General features: G+C 57.5%; 1 protein-coding gene across 1 annotated transcript; it reads right to left on the reverse strand.

Moving 5' to 3' along the window:
* ONECUT3 (one cut homeobox 3) lies at positions 1–22,067 on the reverse strand. The gene is made up of 2 exons (XM_077121292.1): positions 20,885–22,067; positions 1–290 (listed from the first exon to the last, which is right to left on the reverse strand). Exons 1-2 carry the CDS (start codon positions 22,065–22,067, stop codon positions 1–3), a joined length of 1,473 nt encoding a protein of 490 aa, XP_076977407.1.
* Positions 22,068–26,988: the final 4,921 nt, after the last annotated feature.

Here is a 26,988-nt window from a genome sequence, read left to right on the forward strand (position 1 = left end):
TCAGGCCTTGGAGAAGGTGGCGGCGGCGGCCGGGCCCCCAGGAGCCGCGCCGGGCTCCTCGGCCCAGCGATTCATGCAGCGGCGCCGCGCGTTCATGAAGAAGTTGCTGACGGTGTTGAGCTCGAGGCCCAGCTGCTGCGAGATGGTGACCTGCATTTCCTTGGACGGCCGCTTGTTCTCCTTGAAGATGGCGATCAGCGTGCGCCGCTGCAGGTCGGTGAACACCAGGCGCTGCTTCTTGGGCTGCAGCGCGCGCTCCTTCTGCTGCTCCTGCTCCTTGCGCTTGCAGGCTGCGGGCCAGTGGCCGGGCGGCGCGCGCGGGCGAGCGGAAGGCAGCGCCACCGCGCGGTGGGGACGGGGAGAGACAGGCGGGATGCGCGGCGGGCAGGCGGAGAGGACGGGAAACCGGGGCGCGGGAAAGAGGGAGGCCAGGGCGGGTACCGGGCAGAGCAGAAACGCAGGGAAACACGGAGAGAAGGAAGAAGAGACAGCAGGGGACAGAAAAATGCAGAGGGACCGAGGCGCACAGGGCACACAGACACGGGAAAACACAGAGAGAGCCATAGGAAGGGGGACACGGAGAGGGACCCGGAGGCAGCAGAAAGGGGGAAGAGACAACCAGAAAATGGAAGGAGAGGGAGGGCAGTCAGTGGGGGAGGGGGGTGGAGAGGCAGACACGTGGAGGGTGAGACGGGGCGGGAGTGGGAGATAGAGAAGGGGACAGTGTGAGCACACCTGGGCAGGTGGCTCACCATCCCCTCCAAACCCCGTTCTTCAGGGCGCCCGTCCAAGTTACCCTCCCTGCACCCCCAGTTGCATATCTGTGCCCCCAAAAGGCTCCCACAGCCCGGAGGAGTACAATGGCCCTCCCCCATCCCCACCCTAAGCAGCCGGGGGGAACCCTCTGGACCTGGGAAGGCCTGAGGAAGAGGCCTTGGGGGAGGAGGTGAAGGTGCAGGGAGCACCCATCCCTTCCCCAGGGAACAGGCGACTTTTCCCCTGCCGCCATCCAACCCCTCCCCTGTGCCAGCCCTGGCAGCCTGCTGGCACTGCACCCCGAGCTCGCTTTTTTTTTGGTTCTGGAACAGTCCAGAACGAGGTGGCACACCAGATCAATGTCCTCATACGTCAGCAAGAGTAAATGACAATCTCATGTGCTGTGACTCACTGCTCAGGGACAGCAGGTTGACACAGCTAATGTGTGAGCTGACACGCCGGCACCCACCCCACCCCCATGTCAGAGGCGCCTGGAGCTTCTGAGGGCTGCAGGTTTCATGCTTGAATAAGAGTGACGGTGGAGCAACGAAAGAAAAATAGATAAATGGGACCTCCTCAAAATGCAAATACTTTGTGCCCCAAAGGACTTTGTCAGCAAAGTGAAAAGACAACCTACTCCGTGGGAGAAAACACTTGGAAATCACATATCCGTTAAGGGCCTAATATCCAGAATATATAAAGAAATCAACTCAAAAACTAAAAGACAAACAACTCAATTATCAAAAAATGAGCAAAATAATTGAATAGCCATTTCTCCAAAGAGGATATACAGATGGCTAAAAAGCAGAGGAAAAGATGCTCCATTCACTAACCATGAGGGAAATGCAAGTCAAAACCACAATGAAATATTTCACACCTCCTAAAGTAGCTACTATTAAAAAAAAAAGAGAGAGAGAGAGAGAGAAAAAACCCACAAGTGTTGGCAAGGATGTGGAGAAATAGGAACACTCATTCATTGCTGGTGGGAATGTAAAATGGTGCTGGGGGTGACAGCTTGGTGGTTCGTCAGGAAGCTAAGTATAGAATTACCATATGACCCAGCAATCCCATTACTCATTAAATCCAGAAGAACGGGCCATGGTGGCTCAGCAGGCAAGAGTGCTCGCCTGCCATGCCAGAGGACACGGGTTCGGTTCCCGGTGCCTGCCCATGTAAAAATAAATAAATAAGTAAATCCAGAAGAACTGAAAGCAAGGACTTGGACAGACCTTTGCGTACTAATGTTCATAGCAGCATTTTTCACAATCGCAAAAAAAAAAAAAAAAAGATGGCATCAACGCGTGTCCATCAGCTGAGGAATGGATAAACAAAATGGGGTGTATAAGCTACACAATGGAATATTATTCAGCTGTAAAAAGGAATGATGGCCCGATACGTGCAACAATGTGGATGAACCCGGAGGACGTAATGCCGAATGAAATGAGCCAGGCACAAATGGACAGATACTGTATGATTTCACTGATAAGGGACTAATTACAATAAGCAGACCATAGAGTTAGAAACTAGGATGTAGGTTACCAGGAGATAGAGGGGGAGTGAGGAATGGGAAACTGATGCTTCATTTGTGCGGAATTTCTATTTAGGTTGACTGTAAATGTTTGGAAACGGATGGTGGCACGTTATTGTGAGCTGAACTTTTTCTATGGACGTGAGCGTGGTTGAAAGGGGAAGTTTTAGACCATGTATGTCATTCGAATGAAAGTCAGAAGCTAAAACATGGGATTGTAAAACACAGCAAACCCTGTTATGAATGAATGACTGGGGTTAGTAGTAAGACCAGTAAGAGTATAACAGTGTTCTCTCAGGAAGTGTAACAAATATACGCCACAAATGCAAGGTGTTAAAATAGGGTGCTATATGGCAAAACGATACCTAACATAAACTGTGGACTAGACTTAACCGTCCTCCTCTAATGTCCTTTTATCAAGTATAACAAAGGTCCCACACTAATACAAAGTGTCAACAGTCAGGGGTTATATAGGAGCCCTATATTTTTCTTTTTTCTTCTTCTTCTTTTTTTTTTTTACATGGGCAGGCACCGGGAATCGAACCCGGGTCCTCGGGCATGGCAGGCAAGCATTCTTACCTGCTGAGCCACCGTGGCCCGCCCCCTATATTTTTTACATGACTTTTCTGTAAACCTACACCTTCTCTAGTTAAAAAAGAAGAGTAACTTTTAAAAAACATTAGGCTAAGTGAAAGAAGCCAGACCCAAAGTACTCCATATCGTATGATTCCACTTACAGGAAATATAAATATAAATAGATCTACAGAGACAGAAATAGATGAGAGTTATGTAGGACAGAGGGACTGAGAGGGGATGCTAAGAGGTCCGGAGTTACAAAACTGTCCCAAAATCATCGTGGTGATGAATGGACAACTCTGTAAGTATACTAAAAGCCACAGATTGTGCCCTTTGGATGAATTGTATGGTGTGTATATATATCTCAATATAACTGATTTTTATAAGAGTGATAGCCGAGAAGCCCCAGATATTTTAGGATGGCCTCTAACATTTAAGAGTGGGAACAAAAGAGGAAAGTGGTGGAGAGAGGCAACTGAACTCAGAAGACCCAAGCAAAGCAGAGAGTAGAAGAAAACTTCCAAAAGACTGATTAATAGTCTCAGAGTGGTAAGTGAAGGATATCACTTCCATGAAATAGGAACAGGATGCTGTGAAAAAAGAAAAATCGAAGTGTACAAACATAGAATTTAAATGTACTTAAATTAGAATTTAAATTACATAACAAATATATAGTATCTGGAAGAAAATAATTCAATGTAAGAACTGGAAGATAAAGTTAAGCAGACATCCCAGAAAATAGAACTAAGTAGAGGCAAAGATGGAAAATGAGAGAAAGATGATAATGAAGTGACACCTGATCAAGAGGTGATCCAAAAACAGATGAAATAAGAAGGACAAATTATTTTTTTTAAATAGTGAAAAATAAAATCAAGGGTTGAAGAACATGAATTTCCAGTTTTAAAGGGCACACCAAGTTCTCAGCTTTTGCCAAATTCCTTGCGAATCTTCGGAGCACAAGGAATAAGAAGAAAATGCCAGAGGCTTCCAGAGAGGAATCCAGGAATCATACGAAAAATCAAGCAAAAGAGTGGCTTTAGGTTGCTAAAAAAAACCCTACAAGACAGAGAAGCGATACCTTCAAAAATATGAAGGAAAATTACAGTCAATTGGAATTTATAACCAGCCAAACATCAAGCATAAAGATAAAATGAAAATACAGTCAGACATTCAATTCAGGATCCAAAGGGGGGGGGGGTGGAATATGTATATATATATATGGAACTATTAAACTCTCCCATCTGGGAAACCCCAGGTACCCTCTCAACCACTGGGGACTCCCAAGAAAATAGGTCAAGCCCCGGAGTGTGAGGTTTGCCCGTATGAAATTTATTTCTGTAGGAGAGAAACTAGGACTACCCATAACAAGTCCTAGGAGTTGCTTTCAGGAAGCCTCTTTGTCGCGCAGATGTGGCCTCTCTCTCTAAGCCCAGCTCTGCAAGGATAACCGTTACCCTCCCCACCATGTGGCACAACCGTTCAGGGGTGAGAATGTCCCTGACACCATGGGGTGTGACCCCCAGGGATGAGTCTGACCCTGGCACTATGGGATCAACAGTGCCTTCCTGACCAGAAGGGGGAAAAGAACTGTAATAAAATAAGGCATCAGTGGCTGAGAGAGATCAAATGGGAGTCAAGAGGCTGTTCTGGAAGCTACTCTTATGCAAGCTTCGGTTGGATAGTGCTAATTGCCATGGTTTGCTAAACCCCAGTCAGCATTCCTCTGTTGATTCTTGAGAACACCTAGGGCTCAGACTGAGACTCTATAACGGTTTCATGAACTAGGTTTGCCTTCCTGGGACATATAATTCCCGGAGGATTCCTAGGTCAACTAAATCCTGAAACTCAGAGGGACCAGCCTCTCCAAGATGATCAATTAATTACATCCCCCAATCTGTTAGTGCGGACACCCCTTCTCAACATGAAAAGTCAGAATAGGCTTTGCTCAAAGATCCCCATAGACTGGGAGAAGGATCAAAGGAGGAGGAGGTATAACAGAGAAAATGGGATTTAACAGATGAGCATGGCTGCTGAATCACTATATTAATATTCCTTCTAGCCTCCAGTGTTTTGGAGCAGCTAGTAGGAAAAAATCTGAGATGGTGAATCGGTAGCCCATGACAAACTCTGGGATCTATTTTGTAACTACTTGTTGAAGGGTGCTTAGAAAATCATTGCTTTTCTTCTTTCTTTGCTTCGTATACATGTTAGATATTACAATTTTTTTTAGACTTCTTTTATTAATTAAAAAAATTAACAAACAAAACATTAAGATATCATTCCATTCTACATATACAATCAGATATTACAATTTTAAAAGTGAAAAAAAAAAGATACAGTCAGACATTTGAGATTGCCACAAATTGACCTCCCATGCACTGTTTCTCAGAAAGCTACTGAAGGATGTGTTCCATCAAAACAAGGAGGTAAAAAAAAAAAAAAAGAGGACAGGGTGAAATCCAGGAAATGCGATCCAACCAAGAAGAAAGGGAAAAGGGAGCTTCCAGATGGTTCCCTAAGATGTGTGTTGGCTTTGCATTTTGTTGGGGTGCATGGAAAGAATTTGTGATTGGCAGCTATCAACTCCTGGAAAAAGATAAGAAAGGAAATGCAAGTGAAGTCCATAGCTCAGCTATAGATGATGTTCGCTGATAAAATAACAATAACCCTGAATACTGCTTTCCACCAAAGACTACATTTGGAACTATTCTGAGAAGGTGATAAGGGAGAAAGACAGTGTGGGTGGCTGGGTGACAGCTAAGTCTCCTCCTTCCATTGCAGGAAGTCAAGAGGTGAGCGCTACAAGGTATTTTTTAAAATAGCCGTAGAGGTGTGTGGTTTAAAAATCCCAAGGCAGATACTCAAAGAAACAGCTAGCAGGGGGCTTGCCTCTGGGGAAGGTGGCAGCACGCTGGTGTATCGTGAGCGCTGGGTTTTTCTTTCATTATAAAGAAAAAGGACTTGCAGCCACCAAATGGAAAAATGGGCAGAGAACACTAAGTGAAGCTTTACAGAGAAGGAAATACAAATGACCGTTACAGTAACACGTTAAAAACTATACCTGACCTCACTCAAAACAAGAGAAATGCAATGAAAATCATGCTGAGAGCATGGACTGTAGTTAGTAGTACAATTATGATACTATTCTCTCATCATTGTAACAGAAGCACTGCACAAAATGCAACGTGGGATGGAAGTTTGTATGTTAAGAATGTTCATGTTTGCATGTTGTTTGGTTTGATAATACAAAATAAATTAAATAAAAAAAGGAAAATAGATGGCCATTCCTATTTTAAAACTTCAACTTCTGTGTGCGACTAAAGCAAGAAATGTTCATTTGGTACAAGATTTATATTTTGACTAATGCATTTCCTAATCTAATTTATATGGACAGTTTAATGGAACACCATAACTACTGGGAACCTTGAATAGGGCATGAGATTTTGTTGGTTTGTCCAGGTTAGTGTAATACCCCAATAAATCCCTGAGCGATTTGAACAGTGACTAAAGAAGTATTTGCAAAGTCTCTTTGGAGGAATAGGGAGAAAGGGGGAGAAATTCAACTTCCCCATTTAGAGAATTCCTGACATTCTTGCGAGCAGTGGGGACAACCAAATCAATACGCTGTGCCCTCAATCTTGGGGGTTGCCCCTATGAAACTTATTTCCGCAAAGGATAGTAAGCCTACTTAAAATAAGGCCTAAGAATCACCCACAGAGAACCTCTGTTTTTGCTCAGATGTAGCCTCTCTCTCTCTCAGCTGACACAGCAAGTGAACTCACTGCTGTCCCCTCTCTTCGTGGGACATGATTCCCAGAGGTATAAACCTCCCTGACAACATGGGACAGAAATCCTAGAATGAGCTGGGACTCAGCATCAAGGGATTGAGAAAACCTTCTCAACCAAAAGGAGGAAGAGAGAAATGAGACAAAGTGTCAATGGCTGAGAGATTCCAAACAGAGTCGAGAGGTTATCCTGGAGGTTTTTCTTACACATTTTATAGCTGTCCCCTTTTTAGTTTAAGGTGTATTAGAGAGACTAGAGGGAAGTGCCTCAAACTGTAGAGCTGTGTTCCAGTAGCCGCGTTTCTTGAAGATGATTGTATAATGATATAGCTTTGCAATGTGACTGTGTGATTGTGAAAACCCTATGTCTGATGATCCTTTTATCTATGGTATGGTCAGATGAGTAAAAACTATGGATAAAAAATAAATAATGGGGGAAGAAAGGTTAAAATAAATTGAGTAGATTGAAATACTAGTGGTCTATGAGAGAGAGGGGTAAGGGTTATGGCAAGCATGAGTTTCTTTCTTTTTTTTGGAGAGATGCAAATGTTCAAAAAAATGATCATGGTGATGAATACACATCTATGTGATGATATTGTGAGCCATTGATTGTAACCATGTTAAGAATGCTTGTATGTCAAGAATGTTTATATGTTTGTTTGTTGTTTACAATAAAAATATTTTGAAAATTGAAAAAAATGCAACATGGGATAATGGCAACTCTGTATTTTCTGCATAATTTTTCTGTAAACCTACAATTCTCTAATTGAAAAAGAAATGGAGGAGTTAGGGAAGCTCTTGAAAATTAAAGAAAACGAAAAACTACACAGAGATAATTTCTCACCCATCAGATCAGCCAAACCCCAAACCTCTGACAGCACCCTGGGGTGAGGCCGTGGGCACTCAGGGGGTTCCACCCCCACGGTTGGGAGGGCAAAATGGTCCACCCCTCTGTGGGGAGGCTGGCAACATTGCATTTGCATTTTCCATTTGGCCCTGCTATCCCTCTGCTGGAATTTATCCCATGGACAAAACCACACACCTAGAAAACACTGCAGCCTGATTAGCAACAGCCAAAAGCTGGAAACAACCCCAAGGGCCCATTGAGTGGTATAGCAAGTGGAATATTATACAGCCAGGTAAAAGGATGGGGAGGGCAGAGCAGGATGCGAGGAAAACCCTATGGTGTTGGCTTTGCATTTTGTCCAGGGAGTGTGTGTGTGTAAGGGAATTTGTGTTTGGCAAGACAAAGGGTTGCACCAGAGAAGAAATGTAGCCCTTGTCCCTTACGTGGCTCCACTGCGGACGATGTTGACAAACACATAATGTTAGCCTTGACTATTTTGATGCAGACACAAGGCTGCATTTGTAATATACTGGGGAGCTGGGGGGTGGGGCGGGCTGGGGGCAGGCTCCGTGGAGAGCCCTCGACCTCTGAACTGGGGTGAACTGCGTATCCCCAAAAGACACATTCCCCAGTCCCTGTGTGCATGGTCTCCCTTGGGAAACAGGACCTTTGCAGAATTAAAAGACTTCATTGAGGTGGGTCCTGGTCCAGGTGGTTGGGGGATTTGGATAGAGACGCAGGAAGATGCAGGCGGAGCTGGGGGGGATGCATCCAGGAGCCAGGACATTTAGCCACCATCGGGGACCAGGAAGAGGCCAGGGAGGGGTCTCCCCTACAGATTTCGGATGGTGCCTCCCACCCCCCGCCCCGCCGACACCTCAACGGACAGCTTCTGGGCTCCAGAACTGTGAGGCCACGGGCGGCTGCTGTTTTAAGGGGCCTGGTTTCTGGTCGTCGGTTACAGCACCCCAGAAGGGGACAGAGTCCGCTTCCCCCCCTCCCCCGCCGCTGGGACAGCTGGTCACCCTGCGGGGGTTGGGGAGAGGACAGGAGGGGACGCATCTGCCATTCTCCCAAAAGGAAACCCAAGCGTCTGCACCAGGCCTCGAAATTCCAACAGAATTTGAATTTAAATCACCTGCCTGCCCATCTCTCCAGCACATAAGATCATTTAGTGCTTTCTGGGGAGGTCCTTCGCTTATGCCAGAACTAGGGGTCCCAATCTCCCCCCCATCGCACCTCCCCCCCTCCCAGGAAGCTAAGAGCACCTCAGGCCAGGAGCCGCTGGCATGTCCTGTCATGTGACACTTAGGATAACTCCAGCGGGTGGGGGGCTCCTCGAGACCTACTCAGAGAAGTTGAGCCACTCACCCAATGACACACAGCGAACAGGGAGTCAGGGAGGCAGGGGAGATGAAGGTCGCCCCCCAGTTCCCTCTCCAATCCAGGGCCTCCCCACCCCTCACTAATGAGGGCCCTGGAGGCAGAGGCAGAGGGAGGGTGAACAAGAGTGGGGGGGGCTACTTCGTGTTTTGTCGATCGCAGCAAAAAGATGCCCTCACGCCCCAGGGCCCCACTCCCCACGCGCCAGCCCAGGCCTTTCCATCTAATCACAGCTGCTGGCAGCCCCCACCAGTCCAGCCCCGCCCAGGCTGCATACCCCGCCCTTCCCAGCCCCTGGGGCGCCAGGTACAGTGGGCCAGCCCAGGCGGGGCCAGGTTCCAAGCCCATTTCATGGAAGTGAAGACAGAGGCCCAGAGAGACCCGGCTCCGAGCTGGAGAGCAGGAGCCCAGGCAGGAGCCTCGACTTACCCCAGACACCAACAGCAGCCTCTTCCACCAAGACCTTCCACCAAGCCTCCTCCATCACCTCCATCTCTTCCATCAACATCACTTCTACCTCCTCAAGTTTCTCCACCTCCTTCTTATCACTTTTTCTACCAGTATCACCTCCAACCTAGCTCCATCTGCCTCCACCACCCATACCATTTTGACTACCATCACCTCTTTCATTGCCTCCATCGCCTGCATCAATTCTACCACCATCACCTCCTCCGCCCCTACCATCAGCTTTCCCACCATCACCTCCATCACCCTTGTGTCCATCACCACATCAACATCACCTCCCGTTCTCATCACCTGCCCCTACCTCTCCTCTCCTCACCCCCTCCACCTCCTGTTTCCTTCATCTCAAACTCCCTTCCCCTGATGCCCTCGTTGGCTCCCCTGAATCCCGTCATGGAGTCCACTTCCATGGGCCCAGTTCAGCGACGCTGTGGCCTCAGAGGGGACTCAGCCCTGGGCCCCACCAACAGGAGCCCTCGGACACTCACGCCAACCCCGGCTGCCGTGAGAGCCGGCCTGGTTGGTGGGACCACCAGAAGAAGGTCATCAGAGTGGCCCCTGGGGCCCGGGCGGGACATTCCCAGGCAGAGTCTCTGTCCCTTCAGCTGTAAAACTGGGACAATAAAAGCCTCCTTCAGGCTTGCCCAGGGCTCCCACTTCTTGCAGAGTGAACCCTGAAGCCCTCGCCCCTCTCCTGGGTCCCATCTGCCAGAAGGCTCTCCCTCCCTCCTTTCTTCACAGCCCCCTTCCCTTACTTCTTTCTGGTCTGTGCTCAAGTCCCTCCTTCCCCTGAAGCGCCTTACTTAATGCCACCGCTTCCTCTGCCTTCTGTTTTTATTTCTCCACACACTTATACCAACTAACCCAGCCTACCCAGGGACCCCAGAGAATGTGGGTTTGGTCCTGATAAAGATGCCCCTTCTTCTCCTCTCTGACCCTGGGGCTGAGAACCTGGTTCTAAATGCACATGGTCCTGTGATGCTCTGATCTCAGCACCTCAGGCAGCTCCGACCAGGTCCCATCCTTCCAGGGATGAGAGGATCAGGGCTCCTGGGGCCCCAGGGGGCCCAGGAGGAGCCCTCTAAAATCCAGAAGCCAGACTGAGAGTCTACCCCCAAATCTGAGCCTTCCCAGGGCAGCCCAGCAGATACGGGATGGAGAAATTCTCTGAACTGATGTCAGGAGGAGGGAATTGAGCTGTCCCAGCCAGAGAACTCCTACACATCCTTCAAGGCCCAGTGGCAATGGCCCCTGCCCCAGATAGACCTTCCTCCTGCTCCCAGCAAAGCTCTGAATCCTTCCTCTGGAAGCCCCCCAGCCTGTTCTGCAATCTCCAGCACCAACAAAGCAGATCATTTAATTTCCCTCTCACTGTGGTATGGGCTAGTTCGGCGAATCTCAAGAAGCACTCAAGGGAAGCGGGGCTGCCCCTTTCTCCCGCAGTTCCAGCTATGTCCGGCAGAGGGCAGGTGCCCCCTCCCCAGTGGGGGCAATGCTCAAGGTGGAAGGGGGTGGGGGGAGAAGGGGGAGGGCGCCCTTTGGTCTTTGAGGGAGGGAGATGAATTGGGGGGAAACTTTGGCCTCCATTGAAAGCACTTTCACTTCAGAACCCCAGTTCCCACCTTCTCTCCCTCCTACTCCCAGCCTTTCTAGAAAATTGCTGGGGTTGCACACAGCCCCTTCCCCAAACCAGGACCCCTCCAGGGCCCCAAGAGGGTGGTCAGTCCCACCCACCAGCCGATGACCGCATGTGGTTGGCCACTCTGAACCTCAGTTTCTTCAACTGTAAAATGGAAATAATCATGTCCCAGGCTGGCTGGCCGAGCATGGGAAGAGATTTAGCCAGAAAACCCTGAGACCGCTTGGGGAAGTTGGGGGTTCCTGGGAAGAGCCGGGCTTTGGACTCAACTTGCTGCCAGACTGTGAAATTGTCCCTCCTCTCAGGAGAGCCCCCAAGCCAGGAGAGATGAGAAGGATGGAGAAACTGAGGTCAGGAGGAGGGAGCTGAGTGGCCCCAGACAGAGAGCTCCTACACATCCTTCAAGGCCCAGCTGCAAAGGCCCTGCCCCAGGAGGACCTTACTTCTGCTCCCAGCAGAAGCCTGGATCCTTCCTCTGGGAGCCCGAGCTGCTTTCCCTTCCCCTGGGGCAGCCCTGACCCCCGGACCTGAGACCCCTCCATGGCCCAGCACAAAATGTTTGTCAAGTGACTAACAGGGGGGACATGGGTATGTGACCCTCTTCCTTCTCCCCACTCTGTCTCCTCCTGCTCCCTGTTCTCATCCTCCTTCCCCATCTCCTCCTCTCCCAGCTCTTCCTCCTCCCTCTCCTTTTCCCCCTTCCACCCCTTCCTGCTCCTTTTTATTCTTTTCCCCTCCCCCTCCTCCCATCCCCTCCCCCAGAGGCCCCTGGTGTGGCCGGGTTGTGTGTCGCCCTGAGTGTAACTGGTGGCGCCCGCGGGTGGCCTGGGTCTGGTGGCAGGATGGTGGCCGAGCAAGTGGACACTGGGCCATCCACGATCCCTGCATGTTGAGGAGACCGTGGAGACCCTCATGTAGCCAGACCTACCATGACATGGTCAGCACGGCCCAGACAGTGGCCTGAGGCCCCGAGGGGCCAAGGGGCGGGGGTGGCCGCCGGACTGGGCGTGGCAGTGTCAGCGGGCGCTGGGGAAAGACCCAAGGGGCCAGCAGACCACAGCGTGACATCCCTCTGCACTGGCCACCGTGGGGGGAGCCCAGGGGACACACGTGGACATCATGCAGTGGGAGAGTGGCTCGGGGTAGCATGACAGCTGAGGGCTGCATGTGGGAGCCAGCTGCTGCCGCTGAGTGCGTGGGGGCAGGTGAGTCCATCTGGCCCCCCCCAGGCTCTCTGGATGCAGAGTCCCCACCTGCCAGGTGGATGCAAAGGCACAGGACGCTGTCACCCCCATGTGGACGGGTGGGAGGGGGCGTTTCACAAAGGAAGCAGTGAATGAGTGAATGAATGAATGAATGAATGCCAAGACAGAACCCTGCAACCCCTCCTGAGTGTGGAGCCGCGCTGGGGACAGCTGGTGTGACAGTGGAGGCTGTCGGCAGATGAACGTGAAATGGAGAGATGCTGCCGACTCGCTTGGCCCTGAGTCGTGAGAGTGGAGGATCTGGGGGGACGGAAGTGGAGATGGACCGGGGGGAGTCAGTGAGACCGGGAGGACGGACAGGACAGCCGACGGCGGAGGCCGGGAGGGTGAGGCTGCCCGACGGCTGTATGACATCAGGACCAGAGCTGGGTGGCCCCGGGATTCAGTGCCGCGTAACCATCTTCTGTCTGTCTGTCTGTCTCTCCTGTGCTGAGCCCCCCTGGCCTGCTGGACTGTCGGGCCACCAAGCTGGAGCCCGGCTGTCCCCGTGCCTGGGTCTCACTTGGGCTCCACGAGAGGACAATCCACTAGTGCGCAGGGCTCCAGCCAGGGGTGGGGGGTGGGGGAGGCCACGGGCTCCTTGGTGATGCAGACCCCCAGCCCCAGGCCACCAGCGGCCTGGCTGCAGATGTGGAGAGCCCTGGGTCCCCTACCCTCCCCACAGGCGCCCCTTACCCACCCCCCCTCCCTCAGCTGGGCCGCCCCACCCTCAGCTCCGGCCTCTGTACCCGCCTCTGCGTCCCTGATGGGATTTTAATGGCCGCATTTTCAAATTAGTTCTGAGCCTTTCAAAGACTTATCAGGGAAATGAGCATTTCCACGTGACTTTCCCTCCTCACTCCATCTGGAGGGTGTTCGCCAGGGCCTGGGGTGGGGGACCAGTCACCCACCTGGACCCCATGTCACCGAGACCCCATTCAGGCACCCCGCACAGCGACAAACCGGACAGGGCGAACACAGGAGCGCACGCGCGCCCACTCGGTGCTTTTATTTAAAAACCCAAGTTAAAGAGCCACGGTGGCAGCAGGTGGTTGGAAGTGGGTTCGATAAAAGATGACAGGAAAGGAACCAGTGATAAGAAAAAGGACTCTCTGTCCCGGCCGCTCCAGGGAAGTGCGGGGAGGGGTGGGGTGGGGAGCTTCAACCCAGAGTCCGGGAAAATAATCCACAGATCAACTCACACAGGTGCAAAAATGCGTGCACCCAGGCGCAGCTCGGGACTGGATGCAAATGACGTGAAACATCCCAAATGTCCACTAACAGGGAAATGATGTTTAAAAGGGTGGAAAACCCAGCGGTGGGCTCTCTACTGAGTGGATTGACTCCGAGGTGTTCCCCAAAGCACAACAGAGTGAATTGGAGGCAGGCTCTCATTTGCATTCAAAAGAAAAGAAACAGGAAAAGAAAAATAATTTGAATTCACTGGATCAAGTGTAGCCTCTCTGTAGAAGGAGAAATAAAAACACGGTTTGTAGAAAGGACGGGACTGGTGTGTTCTGTTTGAACCTGGGATCTACAGTGAATTGTCACCTACTTGGAAAAAAAGATCGAATATTATTTAGCCAGAAAAAAGGAATGAAGTCCTGACAGTCTACAACATGGATAGACCTCGAAAAAGTGGTACTGAATGAAAGAAGCCGGATATCAAAGGACAAACATGATTCCACTTATAGGAAGTACCAGGGACTAAGCAGATTCATAGAAAATGGTTTAAGGTTACCAGGGGCCGGGGGTGGCTGGGAGTGGGGAATGGAGAGTTATTGCGTCACGTACAAGAGTTTCTGTCTAGAATGATGAAAAGGTTTTGGTAATAGATGATGGTGACAGTAGCACTGGGAATATAATAATGCCACTGAATTGTACACTTAAGAATGATTAAAATGGCAAGTGTGCATCATTTAAGAACTGGAAAGGCAAATAAACAGGGGAATTGAGGAAGAGAAAAATGCTGTTGTAGGGTCCTACTGCTGGCTGGATTCTTTCCCTTTTTTCAAATGGGGTTTCCACTCGGGGAGTCCCGTCTGCTTTTGCCATCTGGGGGAAGAGTGGGTGCGGTGTGGTGTGTGGAAGGGAGAGGGACTTGTCCAAGCAAAGTCACTTGGCAGGGACCCTCGAGCCTGAGTCGCCCGCCGGTGCAGACCCCCCAGTGCTGCGCTGCCCGCCTACCTTTCCCCAAGCGCCGGCCGGGGTCGGCCCGACGGAGGCGGAGAAACCGGGCGGGAGCCTCCCATCCACTCCCGGCCGTTCGCACTCCAGGGGCTGAGATCTCGACGTCCCCACGCGCCCCGCATAGCGCAGCAAAGCGCAGCTAAGTTCTCCAAAGGCGCGGTCCCGGGGACGCACGGCGGGGAAGGACGGAATTCCGGGCGGGGTGGGGTGGGGGGATGCGGGAGGGCGCAGCGGCCCCGCGGGCGCCTGTTGGGGCTGCGCTCTCCGGTCCAGCCCGCTCGGGGGTCCCCGGCGCCGAGGTCTCCTGACTCAGGACCGCGTGCGCCCACGTCCCGCCCGACTGCGAAAGGCGGCTGTGCCCCGGCTGCTGGCAGGTTCTACCGGTTACCCGCATCCGCCAGGACGCACAGGCCGAGCGGCTGGCCTTGCAGTTTCCCCAGCACTGAGGGGCGCGTTCTCCGGGAAAGGGAAACTGAGGCACAGATAGCTTCCAATCCGCCTGCAAGAGCGCAAGGGAGATGCGCGAACTCCTACTGTCGCGGCGACAAGTGGCCCGCCCTCCCTGCCACCCCAGTCACTCCAGGCGGGCGCGACCCTTGAGCAATCCCCCCAACGACCTGGGGGTGGGATCGGGCAGCATTGTCTGGGTTGCGCGGAGCCGAGGAGGCCGGGAGGGAGAGTCCCCTTCCTGGCCCCCACCCATGGATCTATACTGATTAAGCGAAGGGGAAACCGAGGCAGCAGGGGTCTCAAGACTGGCCAAGGTCATGTGGGTCTCCCAGACTACCCCTGGCTCCCCGCCCAGCCTCCCCCCTTCCCTTCCTCTCTACCCCTGCCTTGCATATTGATCGGGGTCCATATTTAATTAAAAACTAGATGCAAACCAGTATGAGCTCCCCTAGTTAAGCCGGGCTACTGGGGAGGCTACGTATGAGGACAGTCCCCAGGGCCCTGTCCTCCGAGCTGCTCGGGGCCTCCCACCAGCCAGCCGTTCCCCAGCTGCCCTCCACGCAGGGGAGCCCAAGACTCAGGACCTACGGCTGGGGGCTGGGAGGCCCCGCAGGGACTTCGCAGGGAAGGGGTGGTCTCCGGTGTGGCCCCATGAAAAGGCTCGCACTGGCTGTGGGGACAGAGGGTAGCAGGATGGGAGACCAGAAAGGAAGAGGAGGAGACAGCCAGGGGCAGGGGGCTCAGATTAGCGTAGTGATGGCTGCTAGGGGAGATGCCAGAAACTGGGGGTTCATTTCAGGATGAGAACGCACAGGGCTGGGCCAGTTGTGACCCAATGTGCTGCCAGCTCTCTGCCCTGCAAGCGGCGTCCCCAGGCTTGTCCGCGTGCTTAGCCATGAAGAGGGGTGACTATCCCTGTCGCTCAGGTACCTATATGATGACAGGCAGAGCTGGGTGGTGGGTGGACATCAGGGAGAGAGGTGGGCTTCCCAGGCAGCTCTGAGCAGGAGGGGCAGGAGCTGGGGCCTGGCCACCGTCCCTGAGGGGTCCTAGGTGACCCCTGGGTGGGGGCTCACATATGCACATAATACTGAACCGGCCCCTACAAGGCGCTGCTCCTGTAAGCTGGAGTGGGTCAATGTCCACCCACTGAGGGGCACCCAAACCTCCTGTAAACTGGAAAGTGTCCTGAACCTCCCACCACTTCCTGCCCAGCAGCCGCCCTGCTGTCGCTGGCTGAGCCTCCGTCGGTCTCCGCAGTGCCACCTGCCTGGCGGGCCCCACCACCTCTGCAGGACGTCAGGGGGCCTAGGGATCTCAGACCCGGCCTTCAGCCCCAACAGACCCGGCCACTTAGGGGGGGCCCCAGACGCTCCCACCTTCCATTTACTGCCACGAAGCCCAGGCTCCTCTCGGAAGTGGCTGTGGCCCTGGCAAGCACCTCCCTTTCTCTCGGCCTCAGTGTGCTGGTCTGTAAAGTGGGGCAATAACTGCATCCGACTGAAAAGGTCATTTCTGGATGATTCCATATTCCACTCCCTGTGGGGGCGTTGGAGAGGAGGGGAGGGCGGTGAGGAACCCTGCCTGCCCCCTCCCCAGCTCACAGCCTGCCCCTCTCCTCTCCCCACCACACCCCTCCAGCAGGGGAGTGGGGAGCCTGGTCACTGGGACTGGAAGTGGGGGGGCCGTGACTCGGGGGTCTCTGTACTGGGAGTGGGGGTGGGAAGCTGAAGAAGAATCATCTTACAAAGCACCTACTAGGGGGTCCCTGAATTCTCCCCATTTCTCAGACGGGGAAACTGAGGCTAGAATGGGATCCAGGTGGGGCTCAGGTCTCCGGGTCCCCTGATGTCAGCTCTCTGCTGCCTGGTGGGGCTGGGGGGGTCTTCTCTGGGCATGTCCGTGGGGGGTGGGGGTCTCTGGTGCAGTGGGCGGGAGGTTTTCCCAGAAGGGGTACGGACTCTACAGAAGGGAGGTGGGGGGGGATGGGGTGGAAGGCTGCCCCTCCGTATCAGACCCCGGAATTGGTGTCTTGCGGGCTCCCCCCCATTCCTCTTGTCCCAGATGGAGGTGGCAGAGCAGGGGAAGAGGTGGGGGGAGGGTGTCAGCCAGGGGTGGGTGGGTGTTGGTCGACCACTGCTTTGCCCTCCTCCAGCTGCCACCCTGGACGTCAGACATGACTTTGGGGGTTCCCAAAACACCCCCAGATTTTTGTCTCTGGGCCAATTTGCTCCATTTAAGGGCGAAGTGTTCCATCCACCAGATCCCTCCTTGTCTCTGTTTCCCGCATCTTTGTCCTCCCCATTCGCTCCTGCCTCAGTAAGGGGAAGAGGAGCCAACCTCCTGCATCTTATATTTTATTATATGTCATTATATATATACATATATATGTATGTTTTTCTGATCAGTTACAAAAAATACTTTTCCTCCGGAGTTGCAATTTAAACAATATTCGAACACAGCCAAAGCTATCGACCGAGTGTGGGTGATGAATTAGAGACGGTAATTCGAATTCATCGACCGCCCCCGCCCCTCCCCCAGCCCCTCTCCCATAATTACTGTTTGAGACGAGGCCGGGAGGAGTTGGGCTTGGAGGACCCTGGGGTGGGGGTGAGGGTGGGGGCGGGGGACCAGTGGTGACTGGACCGGTGGGCCCGGAACCTCTGAATGTCAGACCCAAGAGCGAGCCCTAACACTCCACACACACACACACACACACACACACACACACACACCGCACACACATTTTACAGATGGGTAAACTGAGGCAGACAGAGCAGGCAGGTGCAGGGCGGTGGGGCTAGAAACCCAAATATCTTGCAGCCCCAATTTCTCCTGTGCTTCGGAGAAACAAAAAAGGCCCCCTCCCTTTCCACCCTGCACCCCCACCCCCACCCTGCCCCTGGGATCCAGAAAGGAGGAGACGATGGGAGCAGGTGGGAGGCGGGGGCCTGGGTTGGGGGTGGATTGGGGTCCCCCAACCCGGAGCTCTCTCCACTCACTCCTCACTTTCAGTCTCTCCCTTTCGCTGCCTCTCTTTGTCTCTCTGATTCTCCTCTTGTCTTTCTTGTTCTCTGTTTCTTTCTGCTTTGGTTTCCCTTCCTCTTCTCACCTCCTTTCTGTGCTTCCCTCTAAGTGTCTCTCTCTTTTTCTGTCTGTCCTTCTCTGCTGTTCCCTATTTTGTTTCTCTCTGTTTCTGTGTCTCTCTCTGCCACCCCTCTGTCTGTCTCTGCCTCTTGATGCCGCAGAAGGCCCGGGGCTGGCCGGAGCGGCGTGGGCCGAGGGATGAGACCAGAGCCAGTGCGCTGGGGACACGGTGGCGAGTGGCCGGGGGACAGGGAGGGGAAGGGGGAGGGGGAGGGGGAGGGCGGCGGCAGGAAGCCCGTGGATTTCGCTGGGCCCGGGATGCCGAGTGGCGGGGGGAAGGAAGCCCGGTGCGTCCCAGCCTGTTGGGTGGGGACATTTCTCTGAGCCTGAGTGGGTCCCGGTCCCTGGAGGGGCTTTGGACCGTCACCGCTGGGGTGGGGGTGGGGGTGCTGGCGAGTGGGAACGCGCTGCGCCACCTCCCCCTAAGCGAGGCGATTTGCCGCCACTTAAGCACTTTTCATTTGCGCAGCAACCGGAACTAAAGGCCTCGGCCAGCCGGCGCCTAATTACCCCGCGGCCTCCGCCCTGCCACCTCTGACACTCGAGGCCGAGCCGGTCCGTGTAGACGCCGCCCCGGCCCGTGTAGACGCCGCCCCCAGCACGCCAGAGGCGCCCTGCTAGCGTCCGCAGCCGGGGATCACCCTCACCCAGTGCCCTGCTGAGCCCCGAGCCAGACCCTGCGCTCTCCAAGCTCCCGACAGGCCATTTCCCCACTCTGAATCCCATTTCCCCAAAAGGGAAACTGAGGCTCAGACCGGTGAAGGTGCTGGCCACGGGCGCAGGAGGAGGGGAGTCACGTTTGGCTTCTGTGACTGCCCCCACGGTGGCAAAGGAAACGCTGAGGCTGGGACACGCTGGGGGGACCCAAGAGAACATAAACGGCGGGTACCATGGGGCCACCTCTGGTTTGCCCTTCGGCCACGCTCTGGCCGATCTTTTGCGTAGCAACCGCTGGAAATGTGCGCTTCCAACCCCGCTAATTGGACATGCTAGTGGCACAGCCAGTCAGAGTGAAAGGAATGGAGAGCGGTGTGTGTTATCTGGGGTACACACAGGGCACACATAATGTCCCCCGAAATATACGCGGAAGGTGGCCTGTAAGGTGATTGTAAAGCAGGTAGGTATTGCCCTGTCACTTAGCCGTGCCGGGTCACAGTCTTTAGGCGCAGTGTAAGGGGCCTGCCCTTTGGCAACAGAGGTCCCCATAATGCAGTGTACTGACATATCCGTGTGTCCACGCAAGCCTGTCCTTGCACGTGTCACCAGGAGCAGGACAGAGCAGGTCGCCCCTTGCGCTCAGCCGTTCGGTTTCCAGACTCCGTTCTAACATGTCACCATGACCTCCCTCCACGCATGTCACCTGCCATATACGACAGAGAATTGATTTCCTGGCGCCCGAAGTGGAGAATGTAAGGTCAGAGGAGGCTCTGCAGAAGGGGGAAACTGAGGCTCACATATAGGTAGGGGTCAAGCTGTCCAGTTGGTGCCAGCCCAGGTGACGGAAATGGTTCAGTCATGGAGGAACAAATAAGCAAACCTTTTCCAGACCTCCCCCGTGCCCCTTCTTCCCCGGCCCTCCTGCCTGTCTGGGCGGGCTGGGGTGCGGCCAACCCCCTCCCCCACTTCCCTGCCAGGCGTGCGCCTTGTGGGGCGCACCACCAGCCACCCCGCTCTGCTCGCCCCTGTGCAAAGAGAAGCGATCGATTGGGCGCCCGCCGCGGCTATTGTCCCCGTGGTCGGGGCACACGTCCCATCCCCATTGCGACCAGGGTAAGAACCAAACACCGCTCCTCCCCCCCCCCCCACACACACACCCAGGCCAGGCTGTCCTGCATATCATGCTCACCCACCCACCCAGGAAATCGGGGCCTGGCTGGGCGGCCTCGCCGTGGGCACATGAGGGCCCAGCTGTTGTCAGCTGGGAGGCGGAAGCAGCGGGTGCCCCAGGGGGCCGCGGGAGTGTCTGTGCGTGTGAGAAAGACAGAGAGACAGAGGCAGAGAAAAGCAGAAAGAACGATTAGAGAGAAGGAGAAAAATTGAGGAGAAACAGCAAGTAAAACGAGAGCAAGAGAGGAAAAAAAAAAAAAAAAACAGCTAGATTCCACTTCGTCCTGCCAGAGAGAGGAGAGAGGTAGAGATGAGAAAAAGACAAAACGGAAAAGCCGGCAGGACCGCGCTCACCCAGGCAGGGAGCGAAGGCGCGGGGCGGGCGGCAGGCGCCGGGTGTGAAGGCCTCCGGGCTCTGTAAGCCCAGGGTCCCCCGGGCCGCCCCTTCCCCGCCCGTTCTCGGGTGACCTTTGCCAGCGGCCTGAGCTCGGGAGGAGGCAGCGATCGATCGCGGGGGCCGAGCTACAAGAAAGCGCGCCCGGGCCGGGGACTGAGCGCGGGCCTGGCCCGGGCCGCCGCGGCGCGCGGGCTCCCGGTGCTCTGTCCCGGCGCTGTCTGGGTGGGGGGCCCTCTCCAAGGGCCTTTAGCTTAGAGGGGTGTGGCACCCCGACCCGGGACACAGCCGACCCCTCCCCAACGCGCGCGCGAGCACGCACACAATGAGCCTACCCTGGCGGCTGCTTCGTGGAGCGGCCAGGCCCCTCCCAGCAGCATCTAGAGGCCTGGGGACCCGCGACCCCTTACGGGCGCGACACGGGTGGCAGCCATAGGGGAGAGAGGCCCCAACCTTCTTCTCCCCTTTTGGCGTCGGTACCAGCACCGGCGGAGACGCAGGTCACGCTCTCCCCTCCGGAGCAGGCTTCGGGGTTCGCCGGGCGCGCGAAGGAAGAGTGGAGGGGCGCCCCGGGCCGCACCGCCACCGCCGTACTCGGCGCTGGGGAACCCCGCGCCAGCGCCCCCGGGGGTGGGCAGTGCGCGCCGAGCTCCTACCTGCCAGGCGCAGCGCCGACATGCGCTGGAACTCGGGCTCCTGCAGCCACTTCCACATTCTGCGGAAGGTCTCCCGGCCGGACTTGAGCTTGCTCCACGGCTTGGGGTTGCGCAGCAGGTCGGAGAGCGTGCCCTGCGAGCGGCACAGGATGCGCTGCGCGAAGATGGCCTGTGGGATGCTGTAGCGCTTCAGCTCCGCGGTGATGCGCTGCGCCACCTCCTTGGTGTTGATTTCCTCGGCCGCCGCGCCCGCGCCGGGGCCGCCTCCTCCCGCGCCGGGGCCACCGCCGCCAGCGTGCGGTCCGTGCGCCCCGGCCGCTGCCAGCCCGCCCAGCGGCGCCAGCAGCCCCGCGGCGCCCCCGCCGCCCGCGCCACCCCCGCCGCCTCCGGGAAGCCCGCGGGCCAGCGCGTCCTCGGCGCGCCCCAGCAGCGCGGCGTGCGGCTCGAAGGCTGCGGGCGGCAGCAGCTTGTCCCCGGCCAGGTGGCCCGGAGCGCCGTAGGCGGCCAGCGGCGGGGGAGGCGGAGGCGGCGGCGGCGGGGGCGGCGGGGCGCCGTGCAGCGCCGGGGGCAGCGCGTTGGGCAGCGGCGACAGCGGCGACCCCATGGCGGGAAGCTCCTTGCCGTAGGGCCCATAGAGGTGGCCCACGGAGGCGAGCGCAGCGCGCTCGTCGCGCATGAGGGTGAAGCTGCCGCTCACGCTGGCCGCCAGGCGCTGCGGTGGGGGCGGCGGGGGCGGCGCAGCCGCCGAATGCGGGTGCGCGTGGGGGTGGCCGCCGTGCGCCCCGGCCACGGCCGCGGCGGCCGCGTGCTGGTGGAACTTGTCGGCCACGGCCGCGAGCGGCGGCAGGTGCTGCAGGGGCGTGAGCGTCGTGTAGGTGCCGCCCAGGCCCGGCGCCTCGCAGGCCATGCCCATGGCCGGGTGCAGCGGGCCCGCCAGCTCCCCGCGGAAGTCGGCACCGCCGCCCGCGCCGCCCGCGCCGCCCGCGGTCCCGGCGCCCGCACCGCCGCCGCCGCCGCCGTCCAGCAGGCTCGCCATGCCCGCCACCAGGCCCGGGCGCCCGGGCGCCACCAGGCCGCGGTGCTGCGCCGCCGCCGAGCGCGCGTGGCCCGGGCTCAGCAGCTCGCCCGCCGGCGCGTGGGCCACGCCGTGCAGGCCCCCCAGGCTCTCCAGGCTCAGCTCCATGCTCGGCCGCCCGCCCGCCCGCTCCCCGGCGCCGGCCCGGCGCGCTCAGGGCCGCCGCATGGCCCCCCGCCCGCTCCCCGCTGGCTGCGCGCGAGGCTGCCCGGCTGCGCGGCGCACGGCGCGGCCCGGCTGCGAGCGCGGCCACCAGGATGTGGCGGGGGAGCGACCGCCTGCGCCCGGGCCCCGGCCTGACGTCAACGCCCCCGCCCACCGCCCCCTCGCCGCCGCCTCCCGCCGCCTCGCTCTGCTCCCGCCCCGGCCCCCTCGAGCGTCAGGCTGGCCCGAGTCGGCGAGACTCGTGGCTTCCGGAGGTCTCCCGCTCTCTGCCCACCAACCTCGGTCGGGGATAATGGGGCGGGGGTCCCCGAGGACGGAACCCCCCCGCCGAGTTGAGACTGGGGGCTTCGCCTTTGCGGTTGTGATTCCGTCTCTCTCTGTCTGTCGCTCTCCCCAGCCACAAATGTCTGTTTCCTACCTGGGGCCCTGGAGCCCATCTCCAGGGAGAGCGTGGGAAGGTGGCCCCGTCCCCACCCCTCCTCAGACGCCCCAGACACAGACTCCCAGAGGTGGGTCCCTTCTGCGGGCTTAGCCCCTCCCGCACACTTTTTGGTGGGAGAGAGAGATGGGGTTCCTAAAACTGGATCTAGGCCTGTATTTGCCCGTGGTATGTGGCTCCGGCTCCCCGGTGGGCACCTGAGCCTCAGTTTCCCTCTTTGTAGAACAGAAAGCCTGGCCTCAGAGTGCCAAAGGCCTTTCCCACCAATGTCTTCCCTCCAGCCCCAGTGCAGCAGGAACCTGGGGTGACCTTCAAAGAGCCCCTGTGCCCCCTCCCGCCCAGGCAGGCCCCCCACCTTTGCGTCTGCAGATGCCGCCGCTACAAACTCGCCCCGGTCCTGGGGCTTTTACGGGGGCGGAGGAGTCTGGGGGTCTGTGTTCCTTCTCTCCTCCACCGGGAGACAGGTGAGGCCCAAGTACTGCTGGGAGCTGGGATGTAAATGGGGAGATGTCCCCCCAGTGGGATAAGATATAGATGGGGGGGCATCAGAGTTGCCAGGCCAGACCTCAGAGGGGCCCTCAGCTTGGAGCCAGAGCCAAACCCAAAACCCAGCCCACCCCCTTCCTCCTTCCCCATCACCTCTGCCCTCAGGTGGGGCCCCTCAGCATTTTCCAGAAAAGGAACCAAGGAGGAAGGGGAGACCCCACTCAGAGTGTTAATCCCCTACTCCACCCCCTACCATTTGGGCAGCCTTCCCCCACCTGGAATCTCTCTTATGACTCGGTGAGCCTTGGAGATTTGCCTCCAGGGCCCTCTGTGCCTCAGTTTCTCCTCTTGTGCCTCAGTTTCCCTTCTTGTGCTGTGTAAGCTGCCCTGGATTGGTCCAGGTGCCTTCCAGGGTGCACCAGTCAGGGCACCCCACTCAGGGCACCAGGTGCATCCATACGGAACACTTAGAGGCAGAGGGAGGGGACCTGTCTGTGTGGGGAGGGCATTGGGGGACACTGGATGATCCCCGGCTTTAGGGCTCTGATAGTAGAATGGCCTGATTCACATCCGGGGATGGGATAGGACCAGGGGGACCCCTATTAGTGCATGGTGCTTTGGACTCAGCACTTAGTAAGCACCTACTGTTTACCACCTCCAGCCTCAGAGGGGGAGAATCACACCCCCATTTTCCATCTGCCTCAGGTCTAAGGGGTGTGTGTGTGTGGGGGGGAGCATTGTGGCAGAGCTGTCCACCCGCCCTCCTATGTTCTTTGCTAGCGCTAACTGCACCCGCACCTGGGTTCACAGACCTTTCCGCTCCCCTTCGATGTCTTTTGCAAGGTTTGCGGGTTGTACATAATATGTAATCACACCCATCTTCCAGGTGGGAAAGCAGAGGGGAGGGGGCACATCCAGGGAACTAGGAAACTTTCCCCGAGGCAGAGTCTGAGGCTGGGGGGTGGGGTGGCCAGGACTCCCCATTCCCACCCTCCAACAATCACAGATCATTAAAAATAATCATGGGATCTAAAAATCAATCAATGGTCATAAAATGACAGCATCCTGGACTCAAGAAAATGCCGCCCAGGCGGGGGCTGGGGAGGTGGGCTGGGGAGCTAGGCTGGGTGGTGGGGAGGGAGCAGGCTCTGTGGGAGGGAAGTACCTCCGCAGCCACTGGGGTTCCATGGGGGGCAGGATTATGCCAGCTTTTGCTTCCTTCTTTTTTATATCTTTCTTACTGCTCAATTATCATTTTCACGTTTATAACAAGCACATGTGGCTTCCTGGAATGGGGGAGAGCATCCATTTTGAAAGAAAAGAGATGGATCAGTGATTCAGAGAGGAAGGGGCTCCCGGTTTGCCCTCCCCTCTGCTGCCTCAGGATCCCCTGAAAGTGGCTCCAGCTGTCGGCCAGGGGCCCCCTGCCCGCCTGAACACGTCATGTCTAGATGCGCAGCGTTGCCACCCCTGAGATTTGGACTCCACCAGGAACGGGGATCTCGCTTCCCGCGGAGGCTGCGCTCAGCCTGGGAGACTGAGCAAAAATGTAGCAGCCCCCAGAGGGGAGGCGTGGCCCCCTGGGACCCCAGAACGGGCTTCTCCCCACCAGCGGCTTTTTAGTAATTAGGAAAGTAGAATTGAGCCGGCGTGGGGCAGGCCGACGGCTCGGGCCGGGATCGATCCGGGCTCATTAGGCAAATTGCGGGCGGAGGAGACGCGAGCTGGCTGGGGGCTGGGCGCCCATCCCCACCCCCCCGCTGGGACCTTGCCCACCAAGCGGAAGCCCTCGGGCCTCAGTATGCCCTCTTGGAAAATAGGGACTTGACCCACGGGGCCTCCCGGCGGCGCGCCCAGCTTTGGAGCCGCGTGCCCGCACCTCGGGGTTCCTACCGAAGTGCTGGACCTCCCCGGGCCGAGGCCCACCCTCTCTGTGTCCATCCCCGGCAAAGCAGAAGCCAAGAAGGGCGGCCTCAGGCCCCGCTAGCGCCGAGCGAACCTCCAGATGCTCCCCACCGCGGAAAGCTGGAGTCGCTCAGCCCTCCAGCCCCAGCCTCCGTTCTCCCCTCTTTGTTTTTGGCTCCCCCGTTGCAGCCGAAAATATTGGGGGGGAGGGCTGTGGACAGCCAAAGTGTCCCCTTTTCCGGGCCTCCCCAGGGCGCTGCGCCGCGGCCAAGTGGCTGATTGGAGTTGTCTTCCGCGGAAATGAACCACACCGGGCGCTGCGCACTGCACCCCCCCCTTTTATTGGAACGGGGTTTTAATAAACGGTGCCAATTAACCGTCCCCTCGGTCCCGCCGGATCCTGAGAATCCGCTGCGGCCCCTCCCCCACAGCCCCCAAACCCTCTGACACCCCCAGGCGCGACCCGCGCCCACTTTCTCCGGCCCTTCGTTCGGGCGGGGTCAGGGGACTTGCTTCACAACCGGTCCGGGGGGGGGGGGGTGAGTTTCTCCCACGGGGAGGGGGGTCCCCAGCGGGCGCGCGCGCCGCAGGAGAAGGTGCCACCCCTGGGTGCGTCGGGCGCGGGGACCTCCCAGGCGCCAAGCCCGGCCGCCGCGACGTTGGGGTTTCGGCCCCCGGCCGGCGGGACGTCCCGGGTCTCTGGCAGCGGCTGGCGGGCGTCCCGGGCCGCACTGGCCCGCGGGGTGGACGGTCCCGCGGGCGCGCAGGCGACAGCTGCGCCCTATCGATCCCCGCGCCCGGCCCGGCCCGGGCGCCCCTCAGCCGCGCGCGGCTCCATCGAATCCTCATCGCTCCGGGCCGCGCCGCCCGCCGCGCTCTCCGCAAACACCGAGCTTGTTTGCGCGGGGGGCACCCGGGGCCCGGCGTCCTCGGCGGGAGGGGAGCGAAGGTAGGGGCTGGCGAGTCCTCCCTGAGGCCTCCAGTCCTGGTCCTGCCCCCCCCGCCTCCCTTCGCCAGCTCCGAGTTCGAACAGGGGGTCCAGGGGAGTTCCTTCCCGGACAGCTCCGGGGTGGGTGGCCCCAGGGGCTGGGGCGCACGGACCGCCCTGCCGGAAACGCGATTTTCCCCATCTGGAGGCTGCAACGGATGAGCAGGGAGAACGGGGGTAGGGGTGGGGGAGGCCCGGGCTCACGCCCGAGGTCTGTGCACTCTCCTCCCATCCCTCCGCCTGCTTTCGCTGCTTCTGCGCCCGGCCGGGCCGCGGGGCTTCCGGAGACCAGCAGGGAGGCGGGAGCCTCGGCCGCCGAGACCGTAAAAACGAGCAGACGATCGGTGGCTCCGGGTCCCGGGTGCCGCCCGCCGTGGATAAGCGGGGACACGAATGCTCACCGCCTCCCGCGTCGGGACCCCTCCACTCCCGCCCACTACTCCTTGCGCCCAGGAGGAAAGTAGGAGTCGGCCCGGCAGTTGGCAGTCAGGGAAACTGAGGCCAGGCAGGGTGCGGGGGCTGCAGCTTCCTGGCGGAGAAGTGCAAGGGGCGCGTTGGGGGAACTGGAGGACGCCACACACACACACTCACACGCGCACACACGCACACACGGCACACACGCACGCTCGCGCCGGCCGCGCGGGGCCGGGCCACTCGAGTGCCCGCGCTTCCCGGACGCAACGAAACCCGCATCGGACGCGGCTCTCCTAGGGGCCCCCAACCGCCGCCCCCCACCCCGTGGGATTCCCGCCTCCCGTCACAGCTGAGCGAGACTCCCGCCTCCCTCGGGGGGGTGGGGGCAGACCCTCGGTTAACACCCCCCCCCAGCGCCCTGCGTGCCCTTCCCAGCAAAGAGGCTCCCTCCGACAGAAATGTAAATCTCTCTCTATGTAGATGTCCTCCCAACCTCTCCCTGCAGAAATGCGCCTGACCCTGAGATCCCCGCGTGTGTCCCCGTCTGCTAGTAGAGGCCCCAGCCTGGGGGAGCCCAGTGAAGCTGCGGGGCAGGGGAAGCCCATCTCTAGGCGTCCACCTCCCCAAGGGGT

The sequence above is a fragment of the Tamandua tetradactyla genome, chromosome 11, assembly GCF_023851605.1.
Source record: "Tamandua tetradactyla isolate mTamTet1 chromosome 11, mTamTet1.pri, whole genome shotgun sequence".
NCBI lineage: Eukaryota > Metazoa > Chordata > Mammalia > Pilosa > Myrmecophagidae > Tamandua > Tamandua tetradactyla.

What these genes read in the sequence shown, in the direction of transcription:
- ONECUT3 (XM_077121292.1), bottom strand. Translation starts at nt 22,067, where the DNA reads ATGGAGCTGAGCCTGGAGAGCCTGGGGGGCCTGCACGGCGTGGCCCAC. An exon ending in GTCGGCGCTGCGCCTGGCAG is followed by an intron (nt 291 to 20,884) that starts GTAGGAGCTCGG and finishes ACTGGCCCGCAG; the next exon opens with CCTGCAAGCGCAAGGAGCAG.